Consider the following 17,179-nt stretch of genomic DNA (forward strand, 5'->3'; position numbering starts at 1 on the left):
TCTCCCTCCTCCCTTTACACTGCCTCCTCTCTCCCTTCTCCCTTTACACTGCCTCCTCTCTCCCTCCTCCCTTTACGCTGCCTCCTCTCTCCCTCCTCCCTTTACACTGCCTCCTCTCTCCCTCCTCCCTTTACACTGCCTCCTCTCTCCCTCCTCCCTTTACACTGCCTCCTCTCTCCCTCCTCCCTTTACATTGCCTCCTTTCTCCCTTCCTTAGTGCCAGACAAGGTGTCTCAATTGACTATGTTGGGCCTCAGTGACGGCAGCACTCTGAAGATGACATGGTCACCGCCTAGAGGGGAATGGGAGAACTACCGCATCCTGCTAATGAATGCCACAGTGGCTCTGGTCAATAAGACACTAAGCAGGCCAGTGAGACAGTACTCCTTCTCTGGGGCTTCCCTGGGGCTGGTGCCTGGCAGGCTTTACACAGCTCAGATCATGGTGAAGGCTGGCCCATTTGGCAACATTGCTCACTGCCAGGGAATGCTAGGTAAGTTACATTACAAATATTTTGATGCTAAGCTTGGTGTATATGTGGAATGTTTTTATGGGTCAAATTATATCCATGTAGGATGGCTCTTAAAATGAAATTGTCATGGCTCCTGAAGTTGATCATTTTTTGCCCTCTCTCTTTACTTGTTCACATCTCCTTCCCCCTTTTCTCTCACCCCCCTTTCTGTCCCCTTTCTCCCCCCTACTTATTTACTCATTCTCTCCCCCTCTCTCAGCACCTCGGCCTGTCCAGCAGCTGGTCGTCTGTCACAGTGATGAGACGTCTCTGAGCGTGCTGTGGTCTCTCCCTGTAGGGGAGTGGGACGGGTACACTGTGGTCCTGAGACAGGGGAACACTGTCGTGTCCCAGAGGACACTGTCCCGTGACGCCAGGGAGTGCACCTTCAACGTCCTCATGCCCGGACACCAGTACGCCATCACTGTCACGACCAACAGTGGGGGCCTAAACAGCTCAACTTCAGTGATTGGACGAACCAGTGAGTCACGTTTCCCAAGGGATATGAATAATGATGTTTTTGCCCCAGTATGGTTATGTTCTAGACTAGACACTAGAACTCTCAAACTCAACTCTGGACCTCGAAGTCAATTCCACAGCGTTTTTTCATTATTTAGTATTATTATTTTCTTTATTTAACTAGGCAAGCCTAGTTTACAATGACGGCCTACCGCGGCCAAACCCTAGACCGGATGACGCTGGGCCAATTGTGCGCCGCCCTATGGGACTCCCAATCACGGCCAGTTGTGATACAGCCTGGAATCGAACCAGGGTCTGTATGGGCGGCAGGTAGCCTAGTGGTTAGAGCGTTAGGCCAGTAAACGGAAGGTTAGGTTGCTGGATCGAATCCCCGTGCTGATAAGGTCAAATCTGTCGTTCTGCCCCTGAGCAAGGCAGTTAACCCACTGTTCCCCTGGCGCCGAAGACGCGGATGACCATTAATGCAGCCTCCTGTACCTCTCTGATTCAGAGGGATTGGGTTAAATGCGGAAGACACATTTCAGTTGAATACTTTCAGTTGGACCACTGACTAGGTATCCCCCTTTCCCCTAGTGACGCCTCTAGCACGGAGATGCAGTGCCTTAGACCGTTGTGCCACTCGGGAGCCCAAATTGTTACACTCGGGAGCCCAAATTGTTACCCTCTAATCAGGGACAGATTTCGACCTGGAACCAGGTGAATGCAATTAATTATCAGGTAGAAGAGAAAACCAGCAGGCTCCAGACCTCGTAGGGTAAGAGTTGAACATTCTTGCACTGCTCCATTGCTCCATACAAGTTTTGTAGTCATATACTGTAACAGAGTTGTTGTAGTCATATAATAATGAGCTTTTTCCCCATTGACAGAACTGATGCTGTGTCTCTGACTCAATGACTCTTTATGATCTCAATTTCTCTGTAATGTCTCACATCTCTGATGGCCTCTCTATCTCTCTCTGTCTACTCCCAGCCCCAGCGCAGGTGACCAGTCTTTGTGTGACCAACGGTGGCAGCACGGACAGCCTCCAGACCCAGTGGGAGCGGGCAACCGGAGAGCTGGACTCATACCACGTGCTGCTCATCCATGACAGCAGCGTGATCAAGAACGAGAGCGCCCCAGCCCACACCATGGCCTACAGCTTCCTGGCCCTGAAGCCTGGAGCCCTCTACAGGGTGGTAGTAACCACCATCAGAGCAGGACAAGTCTCCAGGCAGAGCGTGGCAGAGGGACGCACAGGTAGACAACTTTGTGATTACTACCAACTTAATGTTGTGTTGTAGCTTTTAAGTTATGTTCCTTACATATCCCACAGTATTACTGAACAGAAAACATGAACAACTGTTAATGTTCCAGTATTTACAAGAAAAATAAGCTATTAGACAAGTTTTTACTTTAATTTTATTCACATACATTTTTTATTCAGGCTTCCCAGCTGCAAATATGAACAGTGATACACAGAATGACTGACTCAGTTCCCATCTCTCTCTCTCTCTCGCTCTCTCTCTGTCTTCCAGTCCCTGCTGCCGTAGGCGAGGTGACGGTCAGCAACAACGGTCGTATGGACTTCCTCAGCGTGTCATGGCGTCCGGCCAAAGGTGACGTGGACAGTTATCTGGTCACTCTGGGGGACCAGGAGAAGACGGTCCACACCCTAGCCGTGTCCAAATCCAGCCCAGAGTGTGTGTTCAAGTCCCTGGTGTCTGGACGGCTCTATAACATCTCCATCACCTCCAGGAGTGGTGCCTATGAGAATCACACCATCGTACAGGAACGCACACGTAGGTCTACCATGTCTGTCTGTCTGAAATGGGGCTCCTCTGCTTCAGTTTTCCATTTCGTGGTTTTAGTCATGAAGTGTCTAGTTAGACATGATAATACACTGGTCAATGTCTCAAAGTTCAATTCAATTGAATTTCTCTCCCCAGAGCCCTCTAGTGTCCAGAACCCCACAGCGATCCACTCGGCCAGGGATGACTACCTGAAGGTGTACTGGCGCCATGCGGCTGGGGACTTTGACTACTACCAGGTGGTCATCAAGCACAACAACATCTTCCACCAGAACAAGACGGTTATGAAGAGCCAGAACGAGTGTGTGTTCAACGGCCTGGTGCCCGGGAGGCTGTACACTGTCATCGTCAGCACCTGGAGCGGGAAGTATGAGACCAGCGTGTCTACGGATGGAAGGACCTGTGAGTGAAACGAATAGTCATCTGTTATATCTCTTCTGTTGTTTCAATGTACAATATGTAGATACCAGAGTGGTATTTGTCTGTAATAATAATTTGGCTAGCTACATTCAGGTAATAACTAGTTGTGGTAAATGCTTCTTTTTATCCTGTCTCCCTACATTCTGTTCCTTTGTATGCAAAATTAAGAGCCTCTCTGAGAATATTAAAGTTTTTCTATTCTATCTGGAATCTGTCTGTGACAGTCCCTGCGGCGGTGAGGTCACTAGCCCTAGCTGAGCGGGGAACGGAGGACCTGCGTGTCACCTGGTTGGCTGCTCCGGGGGACGTTGACCACTACCAGGTGCAGCTCCTCTTCAACGACATGAAGGTTAGTCTTCCTGGTCCAGTCCAGTACCTGGTTAGCCTGTCTTCATGTTTACAGTACTTTTATATTCGTCATATTTCCTTGTGTGATGTTTTTATATTTCATTGTTGCTTTATTTCTATTTGTGAATTTGGGTGTTTTTAAAAGCAAAATGTATTACTTGAATTTTGCAAAATGTATTAATAATCAATGTATAATCAATGTATTATGTATTATTATTATGTAGGTGTTCCCGCCCATCACCCTGGGCAGCAGCGTGGGGGTGTGTCTCCTCTCCTCCCTCACCCCGGGACGCCTCTATAAGATCCATGTTTCTACCTTTAGCGGTCCCAACCAGAGGGCCCAGTTCATAGAGGGCAGGACAGGTAAACCAAAACAACAGACTTGCTGTGTTCAAATACTAGGTTACATTTGTTTTCTTTCAAATACTTCTGTTTGATTCAAGTCTGCCTGGGGTGCCCGATGGGCAGAATTTGTTTGCACTTTTGGAACTTCTCCATTGAATTGGGGTAGCAAAATAGAACAAAATGCCACATAATCTAACACAAACAAAACATAAACTAACAACAATGTCCGTCCCACTTCCACCCCTCTTTCTCCCTCTCCTGCTATTTCTCCCTCTTTTCGTTTCTCCTCCTGTCTGCAGTCCCCAGCAAAGTCAAGAATATCCACGTGAGTAACAATGGCCAGAGCAGCAGTCTGAAAATCAGCTGGACCCCGGGGCAGGGTGACGTGGACAGCTACTCCGTGTCCCTATTGCTGGGTGGACCAGAGGCACGCAGGCTGGAGACGCGGCCTGTACCCAAACACCAGAATGAACTAGGGTTCAGCTCCTTGCAGCCTGGGCAGCTGTACAGTGTGACCATTAGATCTATCAGTGGCATACTGTTGAATAACAACACGGCCAGCGGACGCACCGGTGAGGAGGCTAGATAAGGACTTCATAACACGTTCATAACCCATACATACTGCATTCATAAGCAGTGCATTGGCATTTCATACTCTATATTTGGGTGTCAGTCTCACTGCGTCTGGCTATCTTTTATTTGATTTTGTTTGATTTGATTATATATCTGCAGTTTGAAATCAGTATATTTGATGGAACTGATTTGTTCTGTTTTCTTACTTAATCAACTTTTGAAGGGTAATTAACAGATAGTGATTGGCTGGTAAAATGATGTGTGACATTGTCCCCTACATGGAGATACAATACTGTATGATAGTCTACTCTATCTAATTCTGTGTCCCCTCTCCCCTCAGTCCCTTCTGCAGTGACGGGGCTGCAGGCTGACAACAGACACACCACCTGCACTATACAGGTGAGCTGGCAGGAGGCCCGGGGCGTGGCAGACGGATACAGCCTGCAGCTCCTGGACGACAGGGGACACCTGGTCACCAACAGGTAACCAACACACCTGGGTTCACCAACACACCTGGGTTCACCAACACACCTGAGTTCACCAACACACCTGAGTTCACAAACACACCTGGTCACCAACAGGTAACCAACACACCTGGGTTCACCAACACCTGGGTTCACCAACACACCTGGGTTCACCAACACCTGGGTTCACCAACACACCTGGTCACCAACAGGTAACCAACACCTGGGTTCACCAACACCTGGGTTCACCAACACACCTGGTCACCAACAGGTAACCAACACCTGGGTTCACCAACACCTGGGTTCACCAACACACCTGGGTTCACCAACACCTGGGTTCACCAACACACCTGGTCACCAACAGGTAACCAACACCTGGGTTCACCAACACACCTGGTCACCAACAGGTAACCAACACCTGGATTCACCAACACACCTGGTCACCAACAGGTAACCAACACCTGGGTTCACCAACACACCTGGTCACCAACAGGTAACCAACACCTGGGTTCACCAACACACCTGGTCACCAACAGGTAACCAACACCTGGGTTCACCAACACCTGGGTTCACCAACACACCTGGGTTCACCAACACACCTGGTCACCAACAGGTAACCAACACCTGGGTTCACCAACACCTGGGTTCACCAACACACCTGGTCACCAACAGGTAACCAACACACCTGGATTCACCAATACCTGGGATCACCAACACACCTGGTCACCAACAGGTAACCAACACCTGGGTTCACCAACACCTGGGTTCACCAACACACCTGGGTTCACCAACACACCTGGTCACCAACAGGTAACCAACACACCTGGATTCACCAATACCTGGGTTCACCAACACACCTGGTCACCAACAGGTAACCAACACCTGGGTTCACCAACACCTGGGTTCACCAACACACCTGGGTTCACCAACACACCTGAGTTCACAAACACACCTGAGTTCACAAACACACCTGGTCACCAACAGGTAACCAACACCTGGGTTCACCAACACACCTGGGTTCACCAAGACAGCTGGGTTCACCAACACAGCCAGATTCAAATGGTCAATACTTTGAGGCTTGATTAAGCCTCCTACCTCTTGGGCCAGATGGGCAGTGTTTGCCATTTTGGGACTATTCCATTGGTTCAATTGCAGTAACGAAATGGTGCCTAAAAAAGTGTAACAAATATAATGCACAGACAACACAGTACTCATTTTCGTAACCAACAGCTCCCAGGCATCCTCCGGCTCCATGCCGCTCCAGCATCGCTTCGAAGGCCTCACCCCAGGGAAGAGGTACCGCGTCCTGGTTCACACCACCAGCGGAGGGGTCCACAGCGAGGGCGTCACTGCTGAAGCACGTACACGTAAGACTGCATGGATTCATCTTCACTATGTCCCACACAAGTTCGTCAAGTGGTATTAATATGTGTAGTGCAGGTTGTCCAAGCCTCCTCCTGGAGAACAATCGGTTATGTAGGCTTTATTGTAAGATTACACAAATAATACAGGAAGTCTTAGTAAAACAGGGAATAGAGAATCAGAGTCACTGTGAAGATGTATAGAGGCAATATGGAAGGAAGATATATGTGGACCTGAGTAGTGTTGTGCTCCCAGGTCCGGCGGCGGTCAGCGACCTCTCCATCCAGGCCAACAGCAGCAGCAGCCTGTCCTTCCACTGGTCTCCCCCGCAGGGAGAGTTCGAAGGTTATGACCTCTACCTGTACAACGGGGATGACACGCTGTACGACCGGCGTAGCGGCCAGCCCAGCACACTGCAGGTCTCCTTCCAGGGCCTGAGGCCTGGTGCCCCCTACAGGATGGTGGTGTTGACACGCAGCGGGGAGCAGACCAACGACTCAGCTATCTGGGCCAGGACTAGTGAGTGAGCTGTACTGCTCCTGGGGTACTGAGATGCTGTGGGCAGCGGTATGAGAAGGGTTGGGGGGTACTGAGATACTGTGGGCAGGGGTATGAGAAGGGTTGGGGGTTACTGAGATGCTGTGGGCAGGGGTATGAGAAGGGTTGGGGGGTACTGAGATGCTGTGGACAGGGGTATGAGAAGGGTTGGGGGTACTGAGATGCTGTGGGCAGCAGTATGAGAAGGGTTGGGGGTTACTGAGATGCTGTGGGCAGCGGTATGAGAAGGGTTGGGGGTTACTGAGATGCTGTGGGCAGGGGTATGAGAAGGGTTGGGGGTACTGAGATGCTGTGGGCAGTGGTATGAGAAGGGTTGGGGGTACTGAGATGCTGTGGGCAGGGGTATGAGAAGGGTGGGGGGTACTGAGATGCTGTGGGCAGGGGTATGAGAAGGGTTGGGGGTACTGAGATGCTGTGGGCAGGGGTATGAGAAGGGTTGGGGGTACTGAGATGCTGTGGGCAGGGGTATGAGAAGGGTTGGGGGTACTGAGATGCTGTGGGCAGGGGTATGAGAAGGGTTGGGGGGTACTGAGATGCTGTGGGCAGGGGTATGAGAAGGGTTGGGGGTTACTGAGATGCTGTGGGCAGGGGTATGAGAAGGCTTGGGGGGTACTGAGATGCTGTGGGCAGGGGTATGAGAAGGCTTGGGGGGTACTGAGATGCTGTGGGCAGGGGTATGAGAAGTGTTGGGGGGTACTGAGATGCTGAGGGCAGGGGTATGAGAAGTGTTGGGGGGTACTGAGATGTTGAGGGCAGGGGTATGAGAAGTGTTGGGGGGTACTGAGATGCTGAGGGCAGGGGTATGAGAAGTGTTGGGGGTACTAAGATGCTGAGGGCAGGGGTATGAGAAGTGTTGGGGGGTACTGAGATGTTGAGGGCAGGGGTATGAGAAGGGTTGGGGGGTACTAAGATGCTGAGGGCAGGGGTATGAGAAGTGTTGGGGGTACTGAGATGTTGAGGGCAGGGGTATGAGAAGGGTTGGGGGGTACTGAGATGCTGAGGGCAGGGGTATGAGAAGTGTTGGGGGTACTGAGATGTTGAGGGCAGGGGTATGAGAAGTGTTGGGGGGTACTGAGATGTTGAGGGCAGGGGTATGAGAAGTGTTGGGGGGTACTGAGATGTTGAGGGCAGGGGTATGAGAAGGGTTGGGGGGTACTGAGATGCTGAGGGCAGGGGTATGAGAAGGGTTGGGGGTTACTGAGATGCTGAGGGCAGGGGTATGAGAAGGGTTGGGGGTACTGAGATGTTGAGGGCAGGGGTATGAGAAGTGTTGGGGGGTACTGAGATGCTGAGGGCAGGGGTATGAGAAGTGTTGGGGGGTACTGAGATGCTGAGGGCAGGGGTGTGAAAAGGGTTGGGGGTTACTGAGATGTTGAGGGCAGGGGTGTGAAAAGGGTTGGGGGGTACTGAGATGCTGTGGGCAGGGGTATGAGAAGTGTTGGGGGGTACTGAGATGCTGAGGGCAGGGGTATGAGAAGTGTTGGGGGGTACTGAGATGCTGAGGGCAGGGGTATGAGAAGTGTTGGGGGTTACTGAGATGTTGAGGGCAGGGGTGTGAAAAGGGTTGGGGGGTACTGAGATGCTGAGGGCAGGGGTATGAGAAGTGTTGGGGGGTACTGAGATGCTGAGGGCAGGGGTATGAGAAGTGTTGGGGGGTACTGAGATGCTGAGGGCAGGGGTATGAGAAGTGTTGGGGGGTACTGAGATGCTGAGGGCAGGGGTATGAGAAGTGTTGGGGGTTACTGAGATGTTGAGGGCAGGGGTGTGAAAAGGGTTGGGGGGTACTGAGATGCTGAGGGCAGGGGTATGAGAAGTGTTGGGGGGTACTGAGATGCTGAGGGCAGGGGTATGAGAAGTGTTGGGGGGTACTGAGATGCTGAGGGCAGGGGTATGAGAAGTGTTGGGGGTTACTGAGATGTTGAGGGCAGGGGTATGAGAAGGGTTGGGGGGTACTGAGATGTTGAGGGCAGGGGTGTGAAAAGGGTTGGGGGGTACTGAGATGCTGAGGGCAGGGGTATGAGAAGTGTTGGGGGGTACTGAGATGCTGAGGGCAGGGGTATGAGAAGTGTTGGGGGGTACTGAGATGCTGAGGGCAGGGGTATGAGAAGTGTTGGGGGTTACTGAGAAGTGAAAAGGGTTGGGGGTACTGAGATGCTGAGGGCAGGGGTATGAGAAGTGTTGGGGGTACTGAGATGCTGAGGGCTGAGATGGGGGTACTAAGATGCTGAGGGCAGGGGTATGAGAAGTGTTGGGGGTTACTGAGATGTTGAGGGCAGGGGTATGAGAAGGGTTGGGGGTACTGAGATGTTGAGGGCAGGGGTGTGAAAAGGGTTGGGGGTACTGAGATGCTGAGGGCAGGGGTATGAGAAGTGTTGGGGGGTACTGAGATGCTGAGGGCAGGGGTATGAGAAGTGTTGGGGGGTACTGAGATGCTGAGGGCAGGGTATGGGTGTTGGGGGAGAAGTGTTGGGGGTACTGAGATGCTGAGGGCAGGGGTATGAGAAGTGTTGGGGGGTACTGAGATGTTGAGGGCAGGGGTGTGAAAAGGGTTGGGCAGTACTTGAAAAATTGATTTGGATCACTACTGAATGTCCTCAAAACATAACGCATAATGTGTTTCTCTCACAGAAATGACGTGGTAACAAAGAACTAACTAGAGAACTAACTGGAGAACTAACTAGATAACTAACTGGAGAACTAACTGGAGAACTAACTAGATAACTAACTGGAGAACTAACTGGAGAACTAACTGGATAACTAACTGGAGAACTAACTAGAGAACTAACTGGAGAACTAACTGGAGAACTAACTGGAGAACTAACTAGAGAACTAACTGGAGAACTAACTGGAGAACTAACTGGAGAACTAACTAGATAACTAACTGGAGAACTAACTAGATAACTAACTGGAGAACTAACTGGAGAACTAACTAGATAACTAACTGGAGAACTAACTGGAGAACTAACTAGAGAACTAACTAGAGAACTAACTAGATAACTAACTGGAGAACTAACTGGAGAACTAACTGGAGAACTAACTAGAGAACTAACTGGAGAACTAACTAGATAACTAACTGGAGAACTAACTAGATAACTAACTGGAGAACTAACTGGAGAACTAACTGGAGAACTAACTGGAGAACTAACTAGATAACTAACTGGAGAACTAACTGGAGAACTAACTAGAGAACTAACTAGAGAACTAACTAGATAACTAACTGGAGAACTAACTGGAGAACTAACTAGATAACTAACTGGAGAACTAACTGGAGAACTAACTAGAGAACTAACTAGAGAACTAACTAGATAACTAACTGGAGAACTAACTGGAGAACTAACTGGAGAACTAACTAGAGAACTAACTAGATAACTAACTGGAGAACTAACTGGAGAACTAACTGGAGAACTAACTAGATAACTAACTGGAGAACTAACTGGAGAACTAACTAGAGAACTAACTAGAGAACTAACTAGATAACTAACTGGAGAACTAACTGGAGAACTAACTGGAGAACTAACTAGAGAACTAACTGGAGAACTAACTAGATAACTAACTGGAGAACTAACTAGATAACTAACTGGAGAACTAACTAGATAACTAACTGGAGAACTAACTGGAGAACTAACTGGAGAACTAACTGGAGAACTAACTGGAGAACTAACTGGAGAACTAACTGGAGAACTAACTAGATAACTAACTGGAGAACTAACTAGATAACTAACTGGAGAACTAACTGGAGAACTAACTGGAGAACTAACTGGAGAACTAACTGGAGAACTAACTAGATAACTAACTGGAGAACTAACTGGAGAACTAACTGGAGAACTAACTGGAGAACTAACTGGAGAACTAACTGGATAACTAACTAGATAACTAACTGGAGAACTAACTGGAGAACTAACTGGAGAACTAACTAGATAACTAACTGGAGAACTAACTGGAGAACTAACTGGAGAACTAACTGGAGAACTAACTGGAGAACTAACTGGAGAACTAACTGGATAACTAACTGGAGAACTAACTGGAGAACTAACTAGATAACTAACTGGAGAACTAACTGGAGAACTAACTGGAGAACTAACTGGAGAACTAACTGGAGAACTAACTGGAGAACTAACTGGAGAACTAACTGGAGAACTAACTAGATAACTAACTGGAGAACTAACTAGATAACTAACTGGAGAACTAACTGGAGAACTAACTGGAGAACTAACTAGATAACTAACTGGAGAACTAACTGGAGAACTAACTGGAGAACTAACTGGAGAACTAACTGGAGAACTAACTGGAGAACTAACTGGATAACTAACTAGATAACTAACTGGAGAACTAACTGGAGAACTAACTGGAGAACTAACTGGAGAACTAACTGGAGAACTAACTGGATAACTAACTAGATAACTAACTGGAGAACTAACTGGAGAACTAACTGGAGAACTAACTGTATGTCTCACTGACTTTACATCATGATTTGACACAGTCCAATTGTCCGTTCCGCCTCTTCAGTCCCGGCTGCAGTGACCTCCCTCCAGGCACAGAGTCGTAACCAGTCGGAGATGTTGTGGGTGTCATGGAAGCGGGCGGTGGGGGAGCTAAATGGCTACCTGCTCTCCCTCTACAACCCAGATGGCTCCCAGCAGGCAGAGGAGACGTTAGGGCCAGACACCATGGAGCACGTCTTCCCCGCGCTGATCCCCGGGCGTCTCTACCATGCTGTCATCCTCACACGCAGCGGAGAGCTCACCAACAGGGCCACCGCTCATGGACGTACCGGTAAGACATTAGGACAAGTCATGTTTATTTAAAGGACATTGCACATGCACCTTAATTGGGGAGAATGGGCTTGTGGAATTAGTGGAATGGTATCAAATACATCAAACACATGGTTTCCAACACAATTACGACATACACTATTCTAAAATCAGTTTGAGGGTCGTTTTTAAGGTAAAATAGAGCCTGGGTTTGACAGTATTTGCTTGAAGTTGCTGATCTGCCTTCCTTTGTGTGTCCATCTTCTCCTCCTCAGCCCCCAGACCCCCTACCTCTGTATCATTTGGTGGAGTCACCAACACCTCCCTGGAGTTGACGTGGAGTGGTCCTGCAGGCAGCGACTATGACGACTTTGACCTGCAGTGGGCCCCCAGGGACCACCTGTCTGTATTCAACCCCTACCACACCCGGACCTCCGGGAGCCGCATTCTGAAGGGGCTATACCCAGGACGCCTGTACAGCTTCATCCTGCGTACCGTCAGTGGGGCTGGTGGTGGTGGTGTTGGTGGTGGTGGGAGCTCTGCCTACAGCCCACCCATCTATAAGAGCATTCGAACAAGTAGGCTATACTGTACATTGTTCAAGTAGTGCAAGACTGAGGCGAGGTAACTAAAGTTGTTGCTTGGCTGGAACAAAATCCTGTGCACGGTACGGCTCTGACCTCTGCACTAGAGAGAATATAGTGTGACTGTGGCATTTTGATCTCTGTTCTTACCTCTGGCGTCCTCTACCGTTTATCCCGTCCATAGAGCCAGAGCGTGTCCAGTACCTGCACTGCCGCCCCCAGAACTCCACCTCCATCTCCTGCTCCTGGGCCCCTCCGGAGGCCGACTTTGACTCATACACTATTGAGTGCCTCCAGGACTCCCACGCCCTGGTGTACTCCCAGCGGACAGGCCGCGACAGAACCCTCTACCACATCACCCAGCTGGAGCCACACAAGCGCTACACCGTCTCCGTCAAGGCCATCTCCGACAGCATGACCAGCGAGGCCGCCGAGGACAGCGTGGTCACCATGATCGACCGTGAGTTCCGACGGACTTGTGATTGCCATGTGGTCGGGGTGACCGTGTGATGATGAGCACATGATATGGTCAACGTCATTGCCATTAGCTGTTACAGTGTGTATGTATGTCCCTCTGGTCATTCTACAGTCATCATGACTGATTGTAATCATGATACTTATCCTTTTAGGTCCACCCCTTCCTTCCCTGACCACTCGGGTTAACGACAGGGCTGCTCTTGTCACCAAAAACACCATCTTGTTCAAGTTTAACTGCAGCTGGTTCAGTGATGTCAATGGAGCCGTCAAGTTCTTCACAGTGGTGGTGACCGAGTCTGAAGGTAAGGGGACTGAAGTTAGAACAAACATTGTACAAGTGTCAGTATGTCAGTGGATGGATGGGTGGATGATGTTTATTCTCCCTCAAAAGGACTTTCCACAGCAATAGGTCTGAGTCTGTTACTAAACCTCCTCATATGTGTGTTTTCTCCCTCCAGACGATGGAAACCTTCAACCAGAGCAGCACCACCCTCTGCCCTCTTATCTGGACTACAAATCCAACAGTTCCATCAAGGCCTACCAGACCAGCTACTTCCCTAGCCGCTGCACAGAGGGGCCAGGAGACAGCGGGACTCAGAGCTTTGAGATCAGCCTGGGTACAGGCATGGACACCCTCGGGGGTGGCTGTGACCACCTACAGGCCCAGGACAGGGAGCAGAACCCAGACACACACAGAGACCACAACCCATTCTGTGATGGCCCACTAAAACCCAAAACTGCATACAGGTAGAGTACAGGGTTCCTCCCAAATCAATCAAGTATTCTCCCGCAGTCTGGGCAGATCTGTAGTTTCTTTGTTGCTGATTTCTGCCAGCAGGATTTCTCCCTGTTGTGTATGATGATGTCATACCGCTGCTGGACAGCTAGATGTTAGACCGCTTCTCCCAAGTGCCGCAGCGGTCTAAGGCACTGCATCTCAGTGCTAGGGGAGTCGCTACAGACCCTGGTTCGATTCCAGGCTGTATCACAACCGGCTGTGATTGGGAGTCCCATAGGGCAGGGCACAATTGGCCCAGCGTCGTCCAGGGGTTGGCCAGGGGTTGGACGGGGTAGGCCGTCATTGTAAATAAGAATTTCTTGTTAACTGACTTGTCCAGTTAAATAAAGGTTAATAGTGAAATTTTCCTTTATCTGTAGTTGATCGAATTGGATAGTTCCAAGTAGTTGGTATGCAGATTTTCAGTAGATGTTCAATAATTCAACAACATTTCAACTAACTATCCAATAACTAACCCTAACCGTTGCTCTAACCCTCATTCTAAACCTAATCCTAACCGTAATCTTAGCAAACAGTTGATTATGAACAGATAGTTTGTTAATAGTAAGACCATCTGTAGATCATCTATATGGGACTATCTAAATAAAATGTGACCTGTAATTCAACTCTGTTGTTGTCATGCAGTGCGACGATAATGAGATGTCATGGTTGTCTCTCTCTTCTCTCTAGGCTCAGTGTGCGTGCGTTCACCCAGCTCTTTGACGAGGAGCAGAGCAGATACAACCCACCCCTCTACACAGACACTTACCTGTCCCTTCCCCTGGTAACAGAAGCAGGTGGGACACTTTTCACAGACCACTCTGATTGGTTTATGGTGTGTGATGCTGATGTTTGATTGGTAGTTAATGAGAAATGCTGGTGAGTGATGGGTCCTCTGTGAGAAACACCATTGATTGGTTGCTTCTTCCTCTCACAGAGCCCCTGAGCGGTGTGATCGAGGGCATCAGTGCCAGTATGTTCCTCATTGCCATGATGGTGGGAGTCACTGCACTGCTCATCTGCAGACAGAAGGCTCGCAAAGTGTCAGTTCCTGGCCCTCCCTGCCTCATATACTTTGACCTATACGCTGCATACGAGCATGTCCCTGGCTTGGCCTGGATTTGTATTTTGTATTTATTATGGATCCCATTAGTTCCTGCCAAGGCAGCAGCTACTCTTCCTGGGGTCCAGCAACATTAAGGCAGTTATATACAATTTAACTTATTGCATTTCATAACACTTTTCACATCACATTAAGTGTGTTCCCTCAGGCCGCTACTCTACTACCACATATCTACAATACAAAATCCATGTGTACGTGTGTGTAGAGTGTGTGTCTTATCATGTGTGTCTGTGCCTGTGTGTGTGTCTCTCTTCACAGTCCCCGCTGTTCCGTAAGGTGTATTTTTTATCTGTTTATTCAATCTGATTCCACTGCTTGCTTCAGTTACCTGATGTGGAATATAGTTCCATCTAGTCATGTACACTACATTCTAGCTTGCACTCTACATACTACACCTGTATGCTGACATCCAAACTGTGATTACAGGAGTGTGCAGGAGGGGCCAGTGGTCCGAATGAGCATGAGGAGAGAGAGGCCCACCTCAGGAGTGCTCAGGGGGTAAGAGGAGAGGCCATATGAGATCAGTTCTATTGGGGTTTTATGTCTTATACAGTGGGGCAAAAAAGTATTTAGTCAGCCACCAATTGTGCAAGTTCTCCCACTTAAAAAGACGAGAGGCCTGTAATTTTCATCATAGGTACACTTCAACTATGACAGACAAAATGAGAAAAAAAAATCCAGAAAATCACATTGTAGGATTTTTAATGATTTTATTTGCAAATTATGGTGGAAAATAAGTATTTGGTCACCTACAAACAAGCAAGATTTCTGGCTCTCACAGACCTGTAACTTCTTCTTTAAGAGGCTCCTCTGTCCTCCACTCGTTACCTGTATTAATGGCACCTGTTTGAACTTGTTATCAGTATAAAAGACACCTGTCCACAACCTCAAACAGTCACACTCCAAACTCCACTATGGCCAAGACCAAAGAGCTGTCAAAGGACACCAGAAACAAAATTGTAGATCTGCATCAGGCTGGGAAGACGGAATCTGCAATAGGTAAGCAGCTTGGTTTGAAGAAATCAACTGTGGGAGCAATTATTAGGAAATGGAAGACATACAAGACCACTGATAATCTCCCTCGATCTGGGGCTCCACGCAAGACCCCCCTGTGGGGTCAAAATTATTACAAGAACGGTGAGCAAAAATCCCAGAACCACACGGGGGGACCTAGTGAATGACCTGCAGAGAGCTGGGACCAAAGTAACAAAGCCTACCATCAGTAACACACTACGCCGCCAGGGACTCAAATCCTGCAGTACCAGACGTGTCCCCCTGCTTAAGCCAATGTCCAAGCCCGTCTGAAGTTTGCTAGAGAGCATTTGGATGATCCAGAAGAAGATTGGGAGAATATCATATGGTCAGATGAAACAAAAATATAACTTTTTGGTAAAAACTTAACTTGTCGTGTTTGGAGGACAAAGAATGCTGAGTTGCATCCAAAGAACACCATACCTACTGTGAAGCATGGGGGTGGAAACATCATGCTTTGGAGCTGTTTTTCTGCAAAGGGGCCAGGACGACTGATCCGTGTAAAGGAAAGAATGAATGGGGCCATGTATCGTGAGATTTTGAGTGAAAACCTCCTTCCATCAGCAAGGGCATTGAAGATGAAACGTGGCTGGGTCTTTCAGCATGACAATGATCCCAAACACACCGCCCGGACAACGATGGAGTGGCTTCGTAAGAAGCATTTCAAGGCCCTGGAGTGGCCTAGCCAGTCTCCAGATCTCAACCCCATAGAAAATCTTTGGAGGGAGTTGAAAGTCTGTGTTGCCCAGCAACAGCCCCAAAACATCACTGCTCCAGAGGAGATCTGCATGGAGGAATTGGCCAAAATACCAGCAACATTGTGTGAAAACCTTGTGAAGACTTACAGAAAACGTTTGACCTCTGTCATTGCCAACAAAAGGTATGTAACAAAGTTTTGAGATAAACTTTTGTTATTGACCAAATACTTATTTTCCACCATGATTTGCAAATAAATTCATTACAAATCCTACACTGTAGTTTTATGGATATTATTTTCTCATTTTGTCTGTCATAGTTGAAGTGTACCTATGATAAAAATTACAGGCCTCTCTCATCTTTTTAAGTGGGAGAACTTGCACAATTGGTGGCTGACTAAATACTTTTTTGCCCCACTTTATATATATATAGAATAAAATAGGTGTTTTCTGGCAGGATAAAAACTCACAAAGAAATTACCATTAATGAGTTTCAGCCATTTACATGTATCTCCCTTTTTTCCCCAGTAATCGTCGTATTTCAAGGTATGTTTAAATGCTTTTGTTATTAGTTTCACCCAATTACTGTAAGTCCTTTTTGGTTTGTCTTTTGCTCTACTCTGTTTTGCTCAAAATGTTTTATCTGTTGATCCTGCAGCCCCATCAAGATCATGCACTTTGAGTCCCACTACATTAAACTCCAGGCTGACTCCAATTACCTACTGTCTGATGAGTACGAGGTAAGACTGGATCACATTCACTGTCAGTTGGGCAATCTCGTTCACACATATTAGCATTAGAGTACATTTAGATGAAATCTGAATATTCCTATTACCTTTACTTTAATAAAGAAAAACAATATAGAAATGTGTATATTTATATTTATTTTCT

General features: G+C 48.2%; 1 protein-coding gene and 1 long non-coding RNA gene across 9 annotated transcripts in view; one reads left to right on the forward strand and one right to left on the reverse strand.

Annotated features, from left to right (window-relative positions):
* LOC118395939 (receptor-type tyrosine-protein phosphatase beta-like) overlaps positions 1–17,179 on the forward strand; it is a 60,075-nt gene that overhangs the window by 36,202 nt on the left and 6,694 nt on the right. For all 5 annotated transcript variants that reach the window (XM_035790034.2, XM_035790035.2, XM_035790036.2 and 2 more), the window contains 21 exons: positions 218–493; positions 732–992; positions 1,961–2,227; positions 2,506–2,769; positions 2,917–3,180; positions 3,423–3,547; positions 3,771–3,909; positions 4,191–4,463; positions 4,805–4,946; positions 6,159–6,295; positions 6,546–6,809; positions 11,355–11,621; positions 11,875–12,177; positions 12,368–12,643; positions 12,813–12,962; positions 13,119–13,407; positions 14,129–14,235; positions 14,376–14,481; positions 14,988–15,059; positions 16,817–16,834; positions 16,947–17,028. In XM_035790034.2, coding sequence (XP_035645927.1) covers positions 218–493; positions 732–992; positions 1,961–2,227; positions 2,506–2,769; positions 2,917–3,180; positions 3,423–3,547; positions 3,771–3,909; positions 4,191–4,463; positions 4,805–4,946; positions 6,159–6,295; positions 6,546–6,809; positions 11,355–11,621; positions 11,875–12,177; positions 12,368–12,643; positions 12,813–12,962; positions 13,119–13,407; positions 14,129–14,235; positions 14,376–14,481; positions 14,988–15,059; positions 16,817–16,834; positions 16,947–17,028 — 4,082 coding nt within the window. The remainder of the gene's footprint in view (positions 1–217; positions 494–731; positions 993–1,960; positions 2,228–2,505; positions 2,770–2,916; positions 3,181–3,422; positions 3,548–3,770; positions 3,910–4,190; positions 4,464–4,804; positions 4,947–6,158; positions 6,296–6,545; positions 6,810–11,354; positions 11,622–11,874; positions 12,178–12,367; positions 12,644–12,812; positions 12,963–13,118; positions 13,408–14,128; positions 14,236–14,375; positions 14,482–14,987; positions 15,060–16,816; positions 16,835–16,946; positions 17,029–17,179) is intronic.
* On the reverse strand, positions 5,062–5,940 carry LOC127908311 (uncharacterized). Of its 4 annotated transcripts, XR_008066784.1 has the most exons (4): positions 5,899–5,940; positions 5,768–5,862; positions 5,510–5,586; positions 5,062–5,346 (listed from the first exon to the last, which is right to left on the reverse strand). It is a non-coding gene; the product is annotated as an uncharacterized LOC127908311 (long non-coding RNA). The 4 variants fall into 4 exon arrangements; XR_008066782.1 differs by lacking the exon at positions 5,510–5,586; XR_008066781.1 differs by lacking the exons at positions 5,768–5,862; positions 5,899–5,940 and adding an exon at positions 5,648–5,764.

Source organism: Oncorhynchus keta, chromosome 17, assembly GCF_023373465.1.
Source record: "Oncorhynchus keta strain PuntledgeMale-10-30-2019 chromosome 17, Oket_V2, whole genome shotgun sequence".
NCBI lineage: Eukaryota > Metazoa > Chordata > Actinopteri > Salmoniformes > Salmonidae > Oncorhynchus > Oncorhynchus keta.